Genomic DNA, 18,229 nt, shown 5'->3' with positions numbered 1-18,229 from the left:
CATCAAAGACTCAGGCATGTATGCCGATCAGGGTTAAAAACAAAAAAAAAAAAAAACAAAAAAAAAAAAAAAAAAAGATTTGTGCCTGAAAGTTTTAACATTTACAGTAAATTTTTTCCTTACAATCCTATTGGAAAAGCATACTAATACACTGCTCCAAAAAATTAAAGGAAAACTTTGAAAACGCATCAGACCCCAACGGGGAAAAATATCATGCTGGATATCTATACAGATATGGACTGGGTAATGTGTTAGGAATGAAAGGATGCCACATTGTTTGATAGAAATGAAAATTATCAACCTACAGAGGGCTGAATTCAAAGACCCCCAAAATCAAAGTGAAAAAAATGATGCAGCAGGCTAGTCCATTTTGCTGAAATTTCATTGCAGCAACTCAAAATGGTACTCAGTAGTTTGTATGGCCCCCACGTGCTTGAATGCATGCCTGACAGTGTCGGGGCATGCTCCTAAGACTACGGATGGTGTCTTAGGGTATTTCCTCTCAGAGCTGGACCAGGGCATCACTGAGCTCCTGATCAGACAGAGGTGTAACTTGGCGACGTCCGATGGACCGAAACATAATATCCCAGAGGTGTTCTATTGGTTTTAAGTCAAGTGAGTGTGGGGGCCATTCAATGGTATCAATTCCTTCATCCTCCAGTATCTGGCTGCATACTCGCGCCACATGAGGCTGGGTATTGTCATGCACCAGGAGGAACCCAGGACCCACTGCACCAGTATAGGGTCTGACAATGGGTCCAAGATTTTCATCACGATACCGAATGTCAGGGTGCCATTGTCTGACCTGTAGAGGTCTGTATGTCCCTCCCCAGACCATCATTGACCCACCACCAAACCAGTTATGCTGAACGATGTTACAGACAGCATAACGCTCTCCACTGCTTCTCCAGACCCTTTCACATTTGTCACATGTGCTCAGGGTGAACCGGCTCATCTGGGAAAAGCACAGGACACAAGTGGTGGACTTGCCAATTCTGGTATGCAATGGCAAATGCCAATCGAACTCCACGGTGCCGGGCAGTGAGCACAGGGCCCAATAAAAGGACGTTGGGCCCTCAGGCCACCCTCATGAAATTTGTTTCTGATTGTTTGGTCAGAGACATTTACACCAGTGGCCTGCTAGAGGTCATTTTGTAGGGCTCTGGCAGGGCTCATCCTGTTCCTGCTTGCAAAAAAGAGCAGATACCGGTTGATGGGTTATGGACCTTCTATGGCCCTATCCAGCTCTCCCAGAGTAACCGGCTGTCTCCTGGAATCTCCTCCATGCTCTTGAGAGGAGACACAGCAAACCTTCTGTCAATAGCACGTATTGATGTGCCATCCTGAAGGAGTTGGACTACCTACCTCTAAAGGGTCCAGGTATCCAGGTACCCATGCTACCAGTAGTGGCACTGGCCCTAACCAAATGCAAAACTAATGAAAAATATTCAGAAAAGTGATTAGGGAAAAATGTCAGTGGCCTCCACAGCTAAAACCGATTACCAAACCCCTCTGCTACTTAACTAACCAGATCAATATCTCAGGAGTTTGAATAACTAGATGCTATACTCTGAATAAAAAGTGTTTCTTTAATTTTTTTGAGCAATGTAATAAATTCTTCAATTGGTAACACAACACAAAAAGCAGTGAATGTGGTGCCTTAAAACAACCAATTGGGAAACAGTTCCCAGAGGATCATCTAAAACTAATAAATATATGATTTAATGGTTGCAAAGCATCACATCTGCTCTGTGTTTCTAAATAAAAGACTTGTGTAGTAGAAAATGCTATTTGTAAACCAATGCTAATTTTCTTTATTCCTAACACAATGTTATAGAACAAAAATTTCCTACTGGCCTTCACACTACTTTTAACCCATTTAAAAATGTTGGCAGAAGTTATCCTACATCAGAAAAAAGCCATCTTTAATAGTAAATGCATATGGTTTCTTAACATTTAAACAAAAAGACAAATCTAAAAATTAGGAGCAGGATAGTTTAAAGGAAGTTGTAGAATTAAGTTGCATACATTTTACTGCTTCATTTCTCAGACCTCAGTGAGTAACAGGCATGAAATGCTAGATAGGTAGAGGTTTAATGGCAGACTGACATATAGGAAAATCAGTGAATCGTTGTAGAGCATGGAAGTAGTTCTGATGCCTCATAAGACTCTCCTGATGGAATGAGCTAAACGGTACAAGGCTTTCTAGTATATTCTGGATGCTTGTGCCATAGAGTCATACCTGCTAGCATAATGTTCAATTCGTGAGTGAGTGTCATCGTGTGATAGCTGAGGAGATGAGGCAGGGCTGTGGAAAGAAGAATTTAAACACAATTCAATCTTCACATTAAAGAAAGGCGATTGAGGTTCATTGTGTCATACTATACACAATCCATTTGGTAAGGACCAAAGATTGCAATGTCAGAACGTGACAGAACTGGATATTTAGGTGTTCATTAAAGATTCTGCCATCAGTTTTTAATGAATGCACCAGAGATGGCTGCTTCTATAAAGTTACCAAGTATTAATTCAAGTGAATTTCACATCCAGGTAGAATAAAAACAAATTGGAAATATTGGTTTATTCTTATTTGTAATATACAGTTTCATTAATACTGTGCTTTTTTCTTTTATAGAAAAAAATATAGGTAAACTGTTGTAAATCATTGCATGTAAAGCTTTTAAACACCTTTATTGCATCTGGCCTTCAATCTCCTTTTCTTTTGCGATTAATATAATTACACTACTAATCACAATATATACAAATGTGAAAATAGGACTTTGTTTTCTAAAATGCCTCTATATATGAAGCAACTGTACGGGTTGTGTTCAGTACACAAACATTATTACTAGAAAAGGACACACCAAAGTTGGTATTCTATCAAAATGGTTGGAGTGAAGGTGTTATCTATAGCTACTAAAAGTTTGAACCGCTCGGGAAAAAAAAAAAAAAAAAAAACATAGGAACAAGCATTAGCTGGTTGAGATGATCAACACAGACGTATTTCACCATCTCGGTTTCCCTAATCCCCCAAATCAACTATAGGCAGTACTGATTACAGTACAAGGACTGAATTAATTTTACCAATCTTGGAATGGTCATTAATCACAGAACATATATCCAATTTATCAAATGCCCATGTGAGAACCCTCTGATAGCCTTCCTTAAAGTGTATCTTAACTAAAAAAAAAAAAAAAAATGGATTTTTGTAAGATCTTACCGTAAAATCCTTTTCTCTTAAGCTCATTGACAGACGTAGTCTTCTTGATTCTCAAGAGCTGGGTTATGTTGTCTCCGCAGGAGTAGGACTAGGCAGAAAGACAAAATGTTCTGGCTCCACCTTAGGGGCAGTCCCTGAGGGTATATCCTCCCTCTCTCTGCTACAGGGAATCAGTTCTGTTCTAAAGCAGTAACAGAGAATTTAACCCAACCCAACTCAATGATAGAGGGGCGGGTACTACGTCTGTCAATGAGCTTAAGAGAAAAGGATTTTACGGTAAGATCTTACAAAAATCCATTTTTCTCTATCGCTCATTGACAGACGTAGTCTTCTTGATTCTCAAGAGCTGGGACATCCAGAAGCAGTGCCACAAATGAGGGGTGGGATTGACAAAATCAAATCCAATCTAGAAGGCCCAACCGGTGCCAAACTAGAAGTTTTAAAGGCTCATTATAAACAAAGAATGAGACTAAAGAAAAATTTTCCAACGGAAAAAACCCTCGAGGTAGACCACTGGTCTCCTCAAATTGCGGCCTGCAAAACCTTGCGGCCAAACGAGGCATCAGACGATGCCATTACATCAACTTTATAATGTTTAGTAAAGGTATGCACCGACGACCAGGTAGCCGCCTTGCACAACTGGACCACTGACGCCTGATGGCGAAAGGCCCATGGCGCACTAAGTGCCCGAGTGGAGTGCGCCTTAACAGGGAACGGGGGCTCCCGACCCTTAATAGAATAAGCCTGTACTACCGTCTGTCTGATCCATCTGGAAATGGTCGCGGCAGATGCAGGCAACCCCTTTTTGGGTCCATCTGGGATCACAAAAAGTGAATCTGTCTTGCGAAACGAGTCTGTCGTTTTCAAGTATACCCTGATCGCCCGGACCACATCCAAGGAGTGTAAAGCAAACTCTCGCGGATGACTGGGCTTAGGACACAGGGAAGGTAACACAATTTCTTCATTCAGATGAAATTCTTAAACCACTTTTGGTAGGATGGATTCGGACGAAGAACCACCTTATCTCTATGAACCACCAGATATGGTGAACGACAAGATAATGCGGCCAGTTCTGACACCCTGCGTGCAGAAGTAATAGCCACCAAGAAGGCCACCTTCTGGGACAACGTAGATAGAGGAATCTCCCTAATATCTTCAAAGGGAGGTTTCTGAAGAACCGACAACACTAAATTAAGATCCCAGGGGGGTAACGGCGCGTGCACTGGCGGAGCCAGATGTCGCACCCCCTGGATGAAATTCCGCACCAAGGAATGAGTAGCCAAAGGCTTCTGAAAGAAGATAGCTAATGCTGAGACCTGACCCTTGATAGTACTCAAGGCCAGTTTCTGCTCAACCCCTTGTTGCAGAAAAGCTAATATTCGACTAATCGAATAAGACCGAGGACGGAACCCCAAAGGTTCACACCATGCAATGTAGGACTTCCATGTGCGATGATAAATCTTTCTGGAAGTCGCTTTCCTTGCTTCAACTAGAGTAGGAATAACTGAAGCTGACAATCCCTTGTCCTTCAGCACCTGGGTCTCAATAGCCAGGCCGTTAAAGCCAGCGATCGTAAAGCAGGATGGAAGATCGGTCCCTGAGACAGTAGGTCCTCCCTGAGAGGAAGTCTCCACGGGACGTCCGCCACCAGTCTGACCACGTCGGCGTACCAAGCTCGACGAGGCCAGTCCGGAGCTACCAGAATTACTGGAATTCCTTCCTCCTCTATCCTGCGAAGAAGTCTTGGCAGTAACGCGAGAGGAGGGAAGGCATACATTAGCTGGTATTGCCCCCACGGGGCGATCAGTGCGTCTGCGGTTTCTGCTAGAGGATCGCGGGAGCGAGCCACGAATCTCTGAACTTTCCTGTTGAATCGTGATGCCAACAGATCCACATCCGGGGTGCCCCACCGTAGGCACAACTGGTGGAAAACGTCTGGATGGAGGGACCATTCCCCCTGATCCAGAGTCTGACGGCTGAGATAATCTGCCTGCCAATTCTCCACCCCCGGAATGAACACCGCAGAGATTGCTGGAACAAATTGTTCCGCCCAGCGAAGAATGCAAGCCACTTCTTTGGCCGCTCGGACACTCTTGGTGCCCCCCTGGTGATTGACATAAGCCACGGCCGTGGCATTGTCCGACTGGATCCGAACCGGGCTGCCCTGGAGCTGCTCGGTCCAGTGAATCAGACAAAGTCTGATCGCTCTCAGTTCCAATACATTTATCGGTAACCTGGATTCTTCCGGGGACCAAAGTCCCTGGACAGATAACTGACCGAGAATTCCTCCCCATCTGGATAGACTGGCATCCGTGGTCTCTATCTTTCAATATATTGGCAGAAATGACTTTCCCTGGCTGAGCATCGGAGACCGAAGCCACCAGACCAGAGACTCTCTGGTCTGTTTGCTCAATCGGATCTGATTGTCCAGGGATTCCGGATTCCGATTCCATCTGAGAAGAATCTCTTGCTGAAGAATTCGGGTATGGGACTGGGCAAATGGGACTGCTTCGAACGAAGCCACCATCAACCCCAGAACCCTCATGCAAGTCCGAAGGGAAGACCAGCTGTTGGACAGTAACAACTGGACTGCTGATTGAATCTTTCGGAGTTTCCCTACCGGAAGAAAAACTCTTGTCCTGACTGTGTCTAGAATTAGACCCAGATATTCGAGCCTCTGGGTGGGAACCAGAAATGACTTTTGCTGGTTCACCAGCCACCCGAATTCCTGTAAAGAAATCATAGTAATTTCTATGTTTTGTAGCAAGGTCTGAGGAGACTCTGCATGAAGCAGAAGATCGTCTAGGTAACCAAGGATCGATATGCCTCTTTGGCGCAGAAGTGCCAACATTGGGGCCAACACCTTTGTGAAGACCCGCGGAGCCGTGGCGAGACCGAAAGGTAACGCCACAAACTGATAGTGGTTCTCTTCTACGGAAAAGCGTAGAAACCGCTGATGTCCTGTGAAAATGGGAATGTGAAGATATGCGTCCTTGATGTTTATGGACGCTAGGACATCCCCTGGATGCAGGAAGGCTGCTACTGTGCGAATGGACTCCATTCTGAATCTTCTTATGTTGACAAAAGAATTGAGTGCCCTTAAGTCCAGAATTGGACGCACTTTGCCCTCTTTCCTGGGTATTGTAAATAGGTTTGAATAAAACCCTTGAAACCGTTCTGTCCAAGGAACGTGGACTACCACTCCTTGTTGTAGTAAATCTGTGACTGCTCTCCGCAGATCTTCTAAACGATCCGGGGATAGTCGGATATTGGAAGGGAAGAATCGCGCCGGTGGGAGAGATCGAAACTCGATCTTGTACCCTGACCTTATGACTTCGCAAACCCATTTGTCCGGGATTCTGGAAAGCCATGGATCCGGGAACCGGCGAAGACGTCCCCCCACCCCAGTTATGGGTGGGGGCGCACCTTCAGGCTTTGGACGGTTTATCTTCAGGTCTGGAGGGGGCGGGCTTTTGCTTCCCCGACCAACGACCCCTGACGCCTCCTGCAGGAGCTTTGGAGGACTTAATTTTTTCACCCGCGGGACGAAAAAACCTCTTGTGAGCAGAAAAAGAAGGCCCTCGTCTTTGACGAGTTCCTTTACCTTTAAAATTTTGCGGTAAAAAGGTGCTCTTTCCACCCGTGAGATCCTTAATGATCTCATCTAAGTTGGCTCCAAATAGACGCTCTCCTAAAAAGGGGATATTAGCCAATGCTTTTTTGGAACCTTGGTCGGCTAACCAACCTTTTAGCCACAGTGTACGCCTGAGAACCACTGCTGAGACTGATGCTCGCGCCAATAATGGAGTGGCGTCTAACGCCGCATCACACACAAACTGTAACCCCTATATCATTTGTTCCAACAAATCTGATACCGCCTGAGGGACCTCTTCTAAGTCCCGGCGTAACCACTTGGTCCATTCAGTTACAGCCTGCGAAACCAGACCAATAGCTATTATAGGTCTGAAAGCTGATCCAATCAAGGAAAACATGGTGCGAGACATAGCTTCTATCTTGCGATCCACTGGATCTTTAAAAGACGGAGCGTCTTCTAGAGGAATAACCGTGGCTTTATTCAATCTAGCAATTGGTGAATCCACCACAGGTGGTTCTGTCCATTTCTTAATGAGGGTTTCCTCAAACGGATAACGCCTGTCAATGCGTTTAGAAATAGTAAAAGTGCGTTTTGGCAGACGCCATTCTTCTTCGATTGGATTGCCAAAACATTTGGGCAATGGAAAAACCTTCGCCACTTTGATGCGTTTTTTAGTCCCAAAAGGGATTTCAGTTTCAGCTATTTCCGATGGAATACCCTGTAACCTTAATGTTTCTTGAACAGATACAATGAGTGCGTTTACCAACGCTTCCTCTCGGGCTATGGCGGATGCCGAAACATCCTCCTCGCTGTCTGAAGAGACAGGACCCGAGACACCAATCCCAGATGAAGTACCTGCAACTGCAGAAATAGGCTCAGAGTCTGAATCCGAGGTTTCAGATAATAAGGGGTTAGGCGGGGGTCGCTTTCTTGCGCCCTGTCCCTGACAAGCCACTTCCACCCGGGACACAAAAGTTTCCATAATAGCTGACAATGCTTCAATTGTCAGTGGGGTGCTGGAGGATCCCGCAGACCCCTCGAGGGGATCCGGAGGAGATACATGAGTGGCAGGGTCCATGTTAATTCAGGACACCTTTGCCAGCAAAAACAAAAAAACTTTCTTTTTTTTTTTTTGTGTGTCTCCCCCTAGCGCAATAGCGCCCCTCAGAGTACCTGCTTCTCGATCCCACAGAGAGAGAGAGGGACCCCCAAGGCTCACCAACCGATGCAGTGAAGTTTCCAACCAACTGCAGTCAGCGTCTGTCTTACACAGACTGGAAGGAGGTGTTGCTTTTTCCCGGGTAGGACGTGGCTCCGCCCCCTGTGTACGCCTTCCGGCGTTCCCAGCTCTCCACGAGGTAGCTGGGCTCACGAAACATGGCCGCCCCCATAGAAGAGACATAAGACTCCAAAAACATGGCAGCCGGCGTGACCTGAGGACATACATGCACTTGGTCTACGGCAAAATGGCGGCGGACCGCCGAAATCGTTTTCCCAGCACATCCACCTGCATCTCTGCTAAGAGGCGATATATGGATCTACAGGAGATACACTACAAATAAGGTAGCATTATACCTCCTATGTCTGCTGTAATGTTACAGTCTGCTGGGTAGAGTGTTAGCTCTCAAACCAAGTCCACTTCCCACAAACACATGCTGTATTACAAGGGGGACTTGTAAGTATCAGATATATACTGACCATATATGGAGGGGCCCATAATTCATACTGCCTCATAACGAGGAAAGAAAAAAAGGGAACGTTTACTCACCATGCCGAACCGACAGGCACCCTCTCTTCACAATACCCTCTCCACCGGGGTGGAGGTTTGTGGACCACTCCGGACGCCTCGACTCTCTGGTTCCTGGCGTCCAAGCGAGACTTTTAACTCGCAAGGTCAGTCCCTCCACTGGGACTCCGTCGCGGCCGACCCAGCGCGGAGCTCTGGTCTGCACGCGCTCGTAGGCAGAAAACCGGGGTGACCACTGGATCTTAACATCCAGCCCGTCGCCCGGCCCCGCATACTTACTTGAATGTGTCGCGGCCGACCAAGCGCAATGCCATGGTCTGCGCGCGCTCGTAGGCCAGCTGGGGTGACCACAAGTGTCGCCCAGTCCGGCATTTTTGCTTGAAGATCTCACAGGAAAAACACTGGAGAAAAACTACCTAAAAAATGTCTTTTTCTTAAAGAAAAAAGTCTTGCCAGGACCAAAAGATCCCAGCAAGGAACTTAGGTCCTTACTCCTGACTAGACAGAAAAAAACTGATTCCCTGTAGCAGAGAGAGGGAGGATATACCCTCAGGGACTGCCCCTAAGGTGGAGCCAGAACGTTTTGTCTTTCTGCCTAGTCCTACTCCTGCGGAGACAACATAACACAGCTCTTGAGAATCAAGAAGACTACGTCTGTCAATGAGCGATAGAGAAAAGAAATTGAAGCTTACCAGTCCTTAGATGTGGTGGCTACAATAGTTTTCTTTTTTTCAGTTACTTTTCCTGCCAATGGTCCTACCAGTGACATTTTCTATCTTAGGGTGACAACACTCACTCACTGTATTGTATAAAGGAGCAGCAACATCACAATAGGCTGCTTTCCTGATCTGCACTTATCTCCATTACATAAACGGGAGGGCTTTTTCTAGTTAAAAGAAAATAGATGGAAAAGCTAATGACACTGCTTGAGATTTCAGTTCAGTTAACAGGAAGTTACAAGAGCTCAGGAGTTTTTGCTAAATCAGCATGAATTTTCTATGCTTGCAGAAAAATGCACTTTGCTTAAAAATAAAAATCAATGCAGCAACATATTTTTTCCCTTCCATTTAGATATACTTTAAAAGTGTAGCTAAAACTACCTTTGTGTCAAAGTGGCTGTAAAACTCGTACATATACCTATAGAAGTGACTATCTGCAGGTGATACACATAGATAAAACAAAACCACCTACATACGTTGTGCCTGTTTATCTGCAGCCCTCTCCTTTCTACAGCTGTTCAAAGTGCATCGTTTTTAGGAGCTAGGGATCTGACATTACACACTACACAGCACAAAACGGAAAGCTGAGTGTAATCTGAGACCTAAGTAAAGGGAATGACCATGCCTCCCCCCCACCCCCTCTACACAGTCTGACATGAAAATATGTGGAGACTGTGGACTGCTGTGTGCTGGATGGGAAGGGGGGGGGGCAGGTTAATGACTCAAGCAGGTTGAGTTGGAAAAATTACCTAGAAATTACACTAGGTTCTTTGGATTAAAGACAAGTACATATTATAGAAGGATATGCTTTGCTCATTTTTCAATTTAGAGGTTTACAACCACTTTAAGCAAGGAAGGAGCCGCAGATAACTCATCTTCTGTCTTTTGTTTTTATCTATAATTTGTAATGATCTAAACTAGCCTTTCTCAATTACGGTTCATCTATAGGTTGTTAGGGGTTACTTGAGCTGTGGCTGATTGATCTCTGGCATGCACAGTTTCCGCTCCAACGCTACTTGGCACAGCCAGCAGCACAATATCAGTGATCTTTTTAGATTACTGTAAGGGCGACATTCTTACCGCTGATGGGAATTGTCCCAATGATACCAGATGGAAAAAAAAAAAAATCTGAGCAGGGGTTCCCTGAGAACTTTATCAATTTTATCAAGGGTTCCTCTAGGGTAAAATATTAGAGAAAGGCTAACCAATTTTCAAAGATAAAAAAAAAAAAAAGCTATAAATCTATGAAGGTGTTGAGGAGAGCAGTGTTATAGATTATTAAATACTACTGAATTGTTGGTACTTTTTATAAAGATCACCACACAAAACTCTGTTAAAGGGAGCATATCAGCATTCACATACTGTAAATTTTTTCTATCCAAGGGTGTGATCTGCAGGGTGCAGCTGCTGCTTTCCTGCTCACTGCCAGCACTGGTGTGTTGTCAGTGGATCCCATGAAAATGTTTTGGCCACTAGTCTACCAGATTTAAAATAAAATGCTCCCCCCCTTTGACTACTCGCAGGCGTGTCCAAAGTATGGCCCTCTAGCTGTTCAGGAACTGGTATCAGGACAATATCCCCCCGGGCAATATCCCCCCGTAAAACATCCCCCTGGACATAGGGTTAGGGGGTTAGGGTTAGAGGGGGGATATTGTCCGGGGGGGGGGATATTGTCCTAGAATCCAGGAACTACAATTCCCACGAGGCATTGTAAATCTATGACATTCACAGACATAACTAGACATGATGGGAATTGTAGTTCCTGAACAGTTGGAGGGCCATAGTTTGGATACCCCTGGACTACTGCAACTCTGCTGCCCACAAAAGCACAACCCACACCCTATTAGAAATGTGTGCAATCATCAAGAACTTTTGTCAATTCAGCTTTCCATGTTTAGAATAACGAGAATCATGGCAAGATCATGAAAAGGTAAAGCTTATGCCCCACTATATTTTTGGCGTTCTTTGATTTGGACGAAAACTATTGAACTTAAAAAGTCAGTGTGGATATGGAACAACTACTTTTTCAGAATGAGGTCAGTAATGGCAGCTTCCATTTTTCTTCAAAGAAAGGTTGGCTCTGAGTATTACCAGTGGCAAACTTAAGTGAGCCTATGTTGACCTCAAATCCCCTTGCATGTAACTGGGTGAAGCACACACTGATTAACTTCACTTTAGCATACTTCACATTCAATAAATCAGTCCCAAAGCAAGAGTTGTAGAGGTCTTATATTTAGATACATCTAGGATGATTTGAACAGTGACAGATACTGGGAGTAACAAACTGCGTTAGGTCACCTATGAACCTGTGCATTATTTGCGGTTAGCTTCCACAAACAAATAAAAAAAAAAAAAACCATGGAGTCTTTCTTACAGGGAAATCTTAAAAATAAAACATCTCATCTTGTTTTTGCATTGTTTAGAATTCAATAAAAATGATTTGAAAATAAAAACATAAAGCCTCTTACTTCGCACAAAACACATTTGAATTTGTATCCTTTTGTTCCAACTTTAAAGTAAAATTAGTGTAATATGGGAAATGTGTGATTTGGCATTTTTGTCTTTAATTTCCACAGATGAAACTTAGTTTCCTTCAAATCCACTTTCATATTGTGACAAATACAGTTGACCAGATTTGTAAAAGTTTACATAAAAAACTGAATTCTTGAGTCTGACACTTCGCTGATTTATCAACAATGCACAACGAGATGAGTGCCAGTAACAGAATGACCTTGTTTTTGTAAGACTAATGGCCAATGCACTAGCACACCTACATCTGCACTGGGTTCTTAAGTAAGCTTTAATTCCTAACATGCAAATGAGGGTACAAAATCTAAAGTGTGATGTTTTAAACTACAGATTCAGACTGTAAATTGAAAAACATAGTTTAGTAGAACCCAAATGATTTTGAAATCTTCAAAAGAAATACTCAGAAACATCAGTAACATGAATGAGGTATAACCCACAATTCAAAACTCCTCCATCTGACAGAATTTCATGGTTACCAAAACAATATGAGCAGCAGTTAACCTAACATTGTTAATTTAATGTTTGTTAGAAGTTCATGCAAGATTACATACATCCCTGCTTCTATTAGTTTATGAAGAATACAAGTATACATTACACGCACATGCACACCCACCATATAACATGCATTATTCTGCATTGATAAACATTTAACAAAATACAAATAAATTTGTTTTTAAATATACCCAGAGATAAGCAAATTTACAAATGTAACCCTTTGCCTCTTCTCTCGCTTTCAGAAACGTCAGAGGTGTAAACTACCATAAACATTATGCTGTTTACTAAGGGTGCTGACAAGGACTAAGGCTGGCCATAGAAGGAGCAAATTTAGTTCCTGCAACCATTTTTTTCTGTAACAATAATCGCATGTATATTCAGACAGGCTGGTGGTACCCAAGTTGACCAACTAATCAACTTGAGTACATTCAGCCTGCCCATACATGGTTTGAATGTGAACCATCTATGACCAGCTTTAGGCTGACTGTACATTATACAATTTTCTTGTATAATTTTCCTTCGGATTTACCAAAACCATATAATATGAGGTCAAACCTAAACACTTAATTTGTATGCAATCAGGCAGGCCCTTGCACTACATAGTTGCAGGTAACTCTAAAGGAAGTTGTATGGGCAGCCTAAGAATATGCAATGCCTTCAGTTTCAGCAGCTATAAAAGATAATTTCTATACTGCACTGTCCTCAGGCAATCACTGTGAAATACAAACTGTAGAAGCAGGTAGCCCTTATATAAATATTTAACAAAGATTGGCACATTCTGCCATAAAAAAAATAAATAAAAAATAAACACCTATTTTGCAAAAGTGCATTTATTTTTCTGCATTTGAGCCTGAAAGGAGTGCATTCGTCATCAGTGGATTGCAGATGAAATACTTGTGCTGCAGACTCTTCTTCTAGCCCATGGTACAGACTTTCATCTTCAGAGATAGAGGAAGTATTAATGGACTACAAGTGCAGTGACGTCTCAATGGAGCACTGCACTTGTGCTCCATTGAGAACTGCAAGTCCCTCTGCCAACTGCCTGTGATTATTGCGGCTGTGCAGGTGGTCATGCAGAGCTTCTCTGATTTCAAATTTGACAGGATTCTCCAGGGAGAAAAACCCTGTAATCTGTAAAGGGGATTTGGGGGGCAGTGCATGCTGACCATGGTTCAGGCGATGCCTTAATATTGCTGCAATATAAAACATGGTCAGAATTATTTATTTTTAGGAATAATTACAGACATCAATAACATCTTGAAGGACATTTGATGCCATCCATATTTTAGTTATGGTCTGGGGACACTATTCAGATGCTATCTATTGGTTTATGATCCCAAGTAATGGCGTGGGTTTTGTGCAGAATTTATTGTTTATGGCTGCCAATATGAGAAATTGACTTCACAAAATATGTGAAGCAGGTACCTTTTAGTTGGTTCAGTCCTGTCTGCAGTTACAGTGTGTTACAAGGGTTACAGTGGCTTGGGCAAGCGATGCCCCCAAAGCACAGGGAAATTAAAGTAAAATAAATAAGTTATTTTTTATTATAGAGATCGATATGAGGATTTGACCCCAGTACCCAGGACAGTACAAGGTCAGTGGAGGAGTAAAATAAAAGGCTGGGAAATAAAAGGCTGTTCTAAGCTGCAAATTTAATTGAATCCTCCTCTACCTCCAGGGGTGGAGGAGAACCTGCGAAGAAAGGGTGGACTTGCAGTAGATGATGATGCTTGACAAGATCATACACAAGGCAGAGACAAACAAATCAAAAGGGAGGTTTTTTATGGTTTGTAAGGTAGGAAACCCTCCTTCCCTCCATAATCACCTCCATGTACTCCTCAAGGGATTTTCTAAGAAGGAGTTAACCTTCAAAATGACATGCAGAAAAGGCTCACTTAATGAACAGGGTCAGCCAATCAAGTTCTAAGCCAAAAAATTCTGAGCATGTGCGCAGTAAGGACAATATGTAGATCTGTGGAAACACATTCCCCATAGCCTCTACATCACAGAATAAGAATACCTATTTCAGGAAAATGTTCACATCCCAGGAGTCACACATCAGAACAAGACCTGCTGTGTGTAGACAAGTGGCAGTTTCAGCCTGGACACCTGTCAGGCCATGCCCTTAACAAGTACCACTCCTCCCACTGAAACTTACTCATGGGGGGTCCAGGCTGAGACTGTCCCTTGTCTACACACAGCAGGTCTTGTTCGGATATGCCACTCCTGGGATCTGCTGCTGTTATCGGTCATTGCAGAGCTGGACCTGCCAGATCAAAGCATGACTTCAAAAAAGTATCCAAGCACCTATCAACTGAATACCTAAAAAAGGAAATGCTCCTAGTGGATTTAGCTCAAGAGTGAGTCAACAGTGGGTACAGTTAATTTATTTTTTAAATTATTATTCGGTAGGGTACATGGCAGCAAAAAATGCCAGGAGGAGTGATTAACCTCTTGGAGTTAGCTAATTAATATACAGAGCCCAAATGGCTTGATCAAGAATAAGAAAAAGCATTCTAGGAATTGCCTTTTTTGTGCCAGTAAGAGTATGTGGGGGCTGGGCAAATCCAGGCGCATCTAACCAGAGACTAGTACGCACAGCCTCAATCAATTGGTCCACTGTAGCCATCGTGTGGCAAAAAGGTGAGGAATTACTTTAACAAAATGTTAGTGAAAACTTTTCCGAAGCCCCCTTTGCCTTATGCAAAAGTAAATGTGCTAGGCAATTAAGGATGTACCCAAGAGATATAGTCAGGCGAGGAGAGGACAAAAGTGTTAATGGCTTTTTGCCCCCACCATTTCTGGAGTAGATCAGACAGTGGCAGGAAAACCCTGCATTAGTCAGACAGGCTGCAGGTTGGATGCCTGAATTAGGGGAATGGAGTGGTGTCAGTGGATGACCTTGTTTTAGAGCCTGCCGCAGAATTCCCACTATGGACATACAGTTCCCTGCTAAGATTTTGCTGGTGTCCAAACATCTTATGGTAGATTGACCCATAGTCCAAGAATCAATTCCCATGTTGTGTATTCTAAGAGTTAAATTTTATATTTCAAAGATTTTAAAAATTCACAATTGAATAGATTGCGATTTTATAAATAAAAAAAAAAAAAAAACAGAATTGGGCTCTGGCTGATATCAATTAATATTTAAACATCTTATCATTCCTAATACTGGTACAGTATTTTAAAAAGGCATGTTCAATTCAACCAACCCCCCCCCCCCCCCCATGGGATCTACTAGGTAGCTAGAATTTGGAAACCCCTTTCTGAGCAAACAATTGGATAAAATGTGTGACACAAAGCATAAGAGATATGATGATCTCTCTGACCTGGCTTTCAGATCCCTGGAAATTATGCCTTTGATCCTGCAAACGTTAAAGGTAATCAAATAACTACACTCTAAAATTTGACAACAATGGTATATAAACCATTGATTACTTCTTTAATGTAAACTTTCCATATATACTACTCCTAGTCCTGCATGAATCACAATTTAAATTACTTGGCTGCTCCGTGGTAAGCAGATGTAGGAGTGAACAATAGGCGGCATATAAAGCATGCTTGAAAGCATGTAGGATATCCTGCTTGTTAGGGTTATACTGGAAACTGGAAAGTGTAAAAACGTGTCATGGTGTATTTGAAGCTGGATAGATTTAACAACAAACATTTAGTTTATGTATTTATAGAAAAAGTGGCAAATGAACATGATTATGCATCTCCTAAAAGAAATACAAATCTCTGTGCAGTTAATAAAAATGTGTGCCTATATGTATAATATATACACACATTCATTAAGTAAAATATTTTTTTTTTAAATGTGTATTTATCTATTAGCCTGGAGTTAAACGTTAACATGCTACCTTAGTATATGTGGAGCAAGTGTTTAGTCTACCATATTACCAAAATAAGCGCAGTGCACATTTTCAGCCAGCTTCACTTTCACAATTTGTGTAACTGGTTCTTCATTGTTGAAATCTACTGTGACCTACATATTAGTAAATATGATTCTTTGGTTAGCCCTAATCAGCTGCTAAATGGATATATAAGCACGGGTACTGCAAACGGTAAGTTGAAAAATGAATGCAGTTTAAGCAGGTGTCCCAAACCTTGTTTGCCCAGTAGGTAATATAGGGACACAATGTGCCCATAGTTTGAATATGCCATTAATTAGCATGGCTGACTGCTGACTACTCAGCTTGTTAGTACTCGTCTTGATTTTATCCCCCTTTTTGATTAAAAGTATTTCACAAGGATAAGGCGCTTTAGCACCAATTTCACATTTTGTGTGCGAATGATCTCCCAGTCTTGGGATGTGAGCTGGCTATCTTTCAGTGGAAGATTATACATGGTGGTCATGATGTAGAAGACTCGGTTGGAATCTGTTAGCGATAGGAGTTATGTACATAAGGTGTTTATAGTAAATCATGATTAAACTAATATGGATCTCAAATCTATATTTAACTATTCATAAGTGGACAAATGATGACTATATGGGCTTGCAGTTTTAAATTTTGTAAAAAGATCTTTAGATTTTCATTTCTATACATGTAACCAAATTATTGGTAAACTAACGAGAATGACACTTTCTTAGATCAGATTTCTCATTTCCTTCTCCATTTAAATGCAGTTCCAATAATACAACAGAAAAGCGCTAAATAATGTGTATCAACTAGTCTTGTTTCACTTGATCAAAACTCTAAATTACTGTAAGCAGAATACATGGTTCATAAGTACAGCATTTCTCTTTTACAAAAGAAAAATCTTAAGTGATGTAAAAGGGATAAAAAAAAGTAAATGTGTTTCAGTTGTTGATCAGGTGTGGCATACTGTATATAGAGTTGGGACAGTAAGGACAAAGTTCTACTGTATTAAAAAATGTCCATTCAACTGAAACGTCTAACTAAACTTTTCAATGACAAAGATAATATTCCATTTGAAATATTGCCTGTACTTTAACTTTGGGAACTTCTAGGTACACATCTTTCTTACAAGTTCAACAACCACTGACTTTTAGTGCCAACAGTTTCATGATGAAAAGCAATAAGGAAAGTCTTGGTCAAGGGTCTACGTTCAAATGTTCCTTTCATACAGTTCTATTGTGCTAGTATGTTAACATTTCACCTGTTTAATGCTAGACTTAAACTTGAAAGTTAGAGGGGCAAAAAAATGAACTCGTGGATAAAATAAAAAATGGATTAAACAGGAATATGAAGATGACAGCAACAGCAGTAGCGCAAAAATAAAAAAGTACTCACGCAGAATCTACTGGCCAGAAGTTGATCAGAGTAACAGGACTGAAAGACAAAAATGGGGAGGTGAAGAGAAAGTAGAGCATAGAACGGAAAAGTGGAATGAGCTTTATGACATTAACATGAATGCAAATCAAAGCAGCCAGTGAAGAAAATTATACATACATACATAATTTAAGCGCAGAAATACAATCAAAAATTGTGGGCTCAGTAAACAGAATTATTTACAATAGGCAAATAAAAGTCCAATGCATTTTCGTTAGAATGTCTGATCAAAAGAAAATAAATAAATAAACCACACCTTTATAATCAAAAGTAGTATGCTAGAAATGATGTGATGTTCTAGAATACTAACTGGTGATCTTATGACTTTGTTACTCTTATAAACAGAAGGAAAATAATCCTGTTTCCTAAAACAACTGATCACATTCATACTACCAATTTTCTACTGAGCAGTACAATAATGAGGTAGGACCGATGGGAGGCAGTAGACAATTCTATAGGGTACATTTTTATGGTATTTCACAGAGCTATTTGCCCTGTAAAACTTAATGTTTGGTTTGTGCGAATACCAGTAAAATTGAATGCTACTAGGCTATTTATTTTTTTCTATTTTGCACAAAACGAATGTACAAGGGCAGTACCAAAAGAAACGCAAAGTGGGCATCATTTTCC

General features: G+C 41.9%; 1 protein-coding gene across 2 annotated transcripts in view; it reads right to left on the bottom strand.

The window, feature by feature from the left end:
- DMD (dystrophin) overlaps nucleotides 1-18,229 on the bottom strand; it is a 3,625,631-nt gene that overhangs the window by 104,094 nt on the left and 3,503,308 nt on the right. For both annotated transcript variants that reach the window (XM_082246191.1, XM_082246190.1), the window contains 2 exons: nucleotides 17,561-17,599; nucleotides 2,243-2,308 (listed from right to left, as the gene is read on the bottom strand). In XM_082246191.1, the coding sequence (XP_082102317.1) occupies nucleotides 2,243-2,308; nucleotides 17,561-17,599 (105 nt within the window). The remainder of the gene's footprint in view (nucleotides 1-2,242; nucleotides 2,309-17,560; nucleotides 17,600-18,229) is intronic.

Source organism: Pelophylax lessonae (genome assembly GCF_965119305.1).
Source record: "Pelophylax lessonae genome assembly, chromosome: 2".
In the NCBI taxonomy this organism is placed as follows: Eukaryota; Metazoa; Chordata; class Amphibia; order Anura; family Ranidae; genus Pelophylax; species Pelophylax lessonae.
Note: the sequence above shows the minus strand (reverse complement) of the source record. Positions and strands in the feature narration are given on the sequence as shown.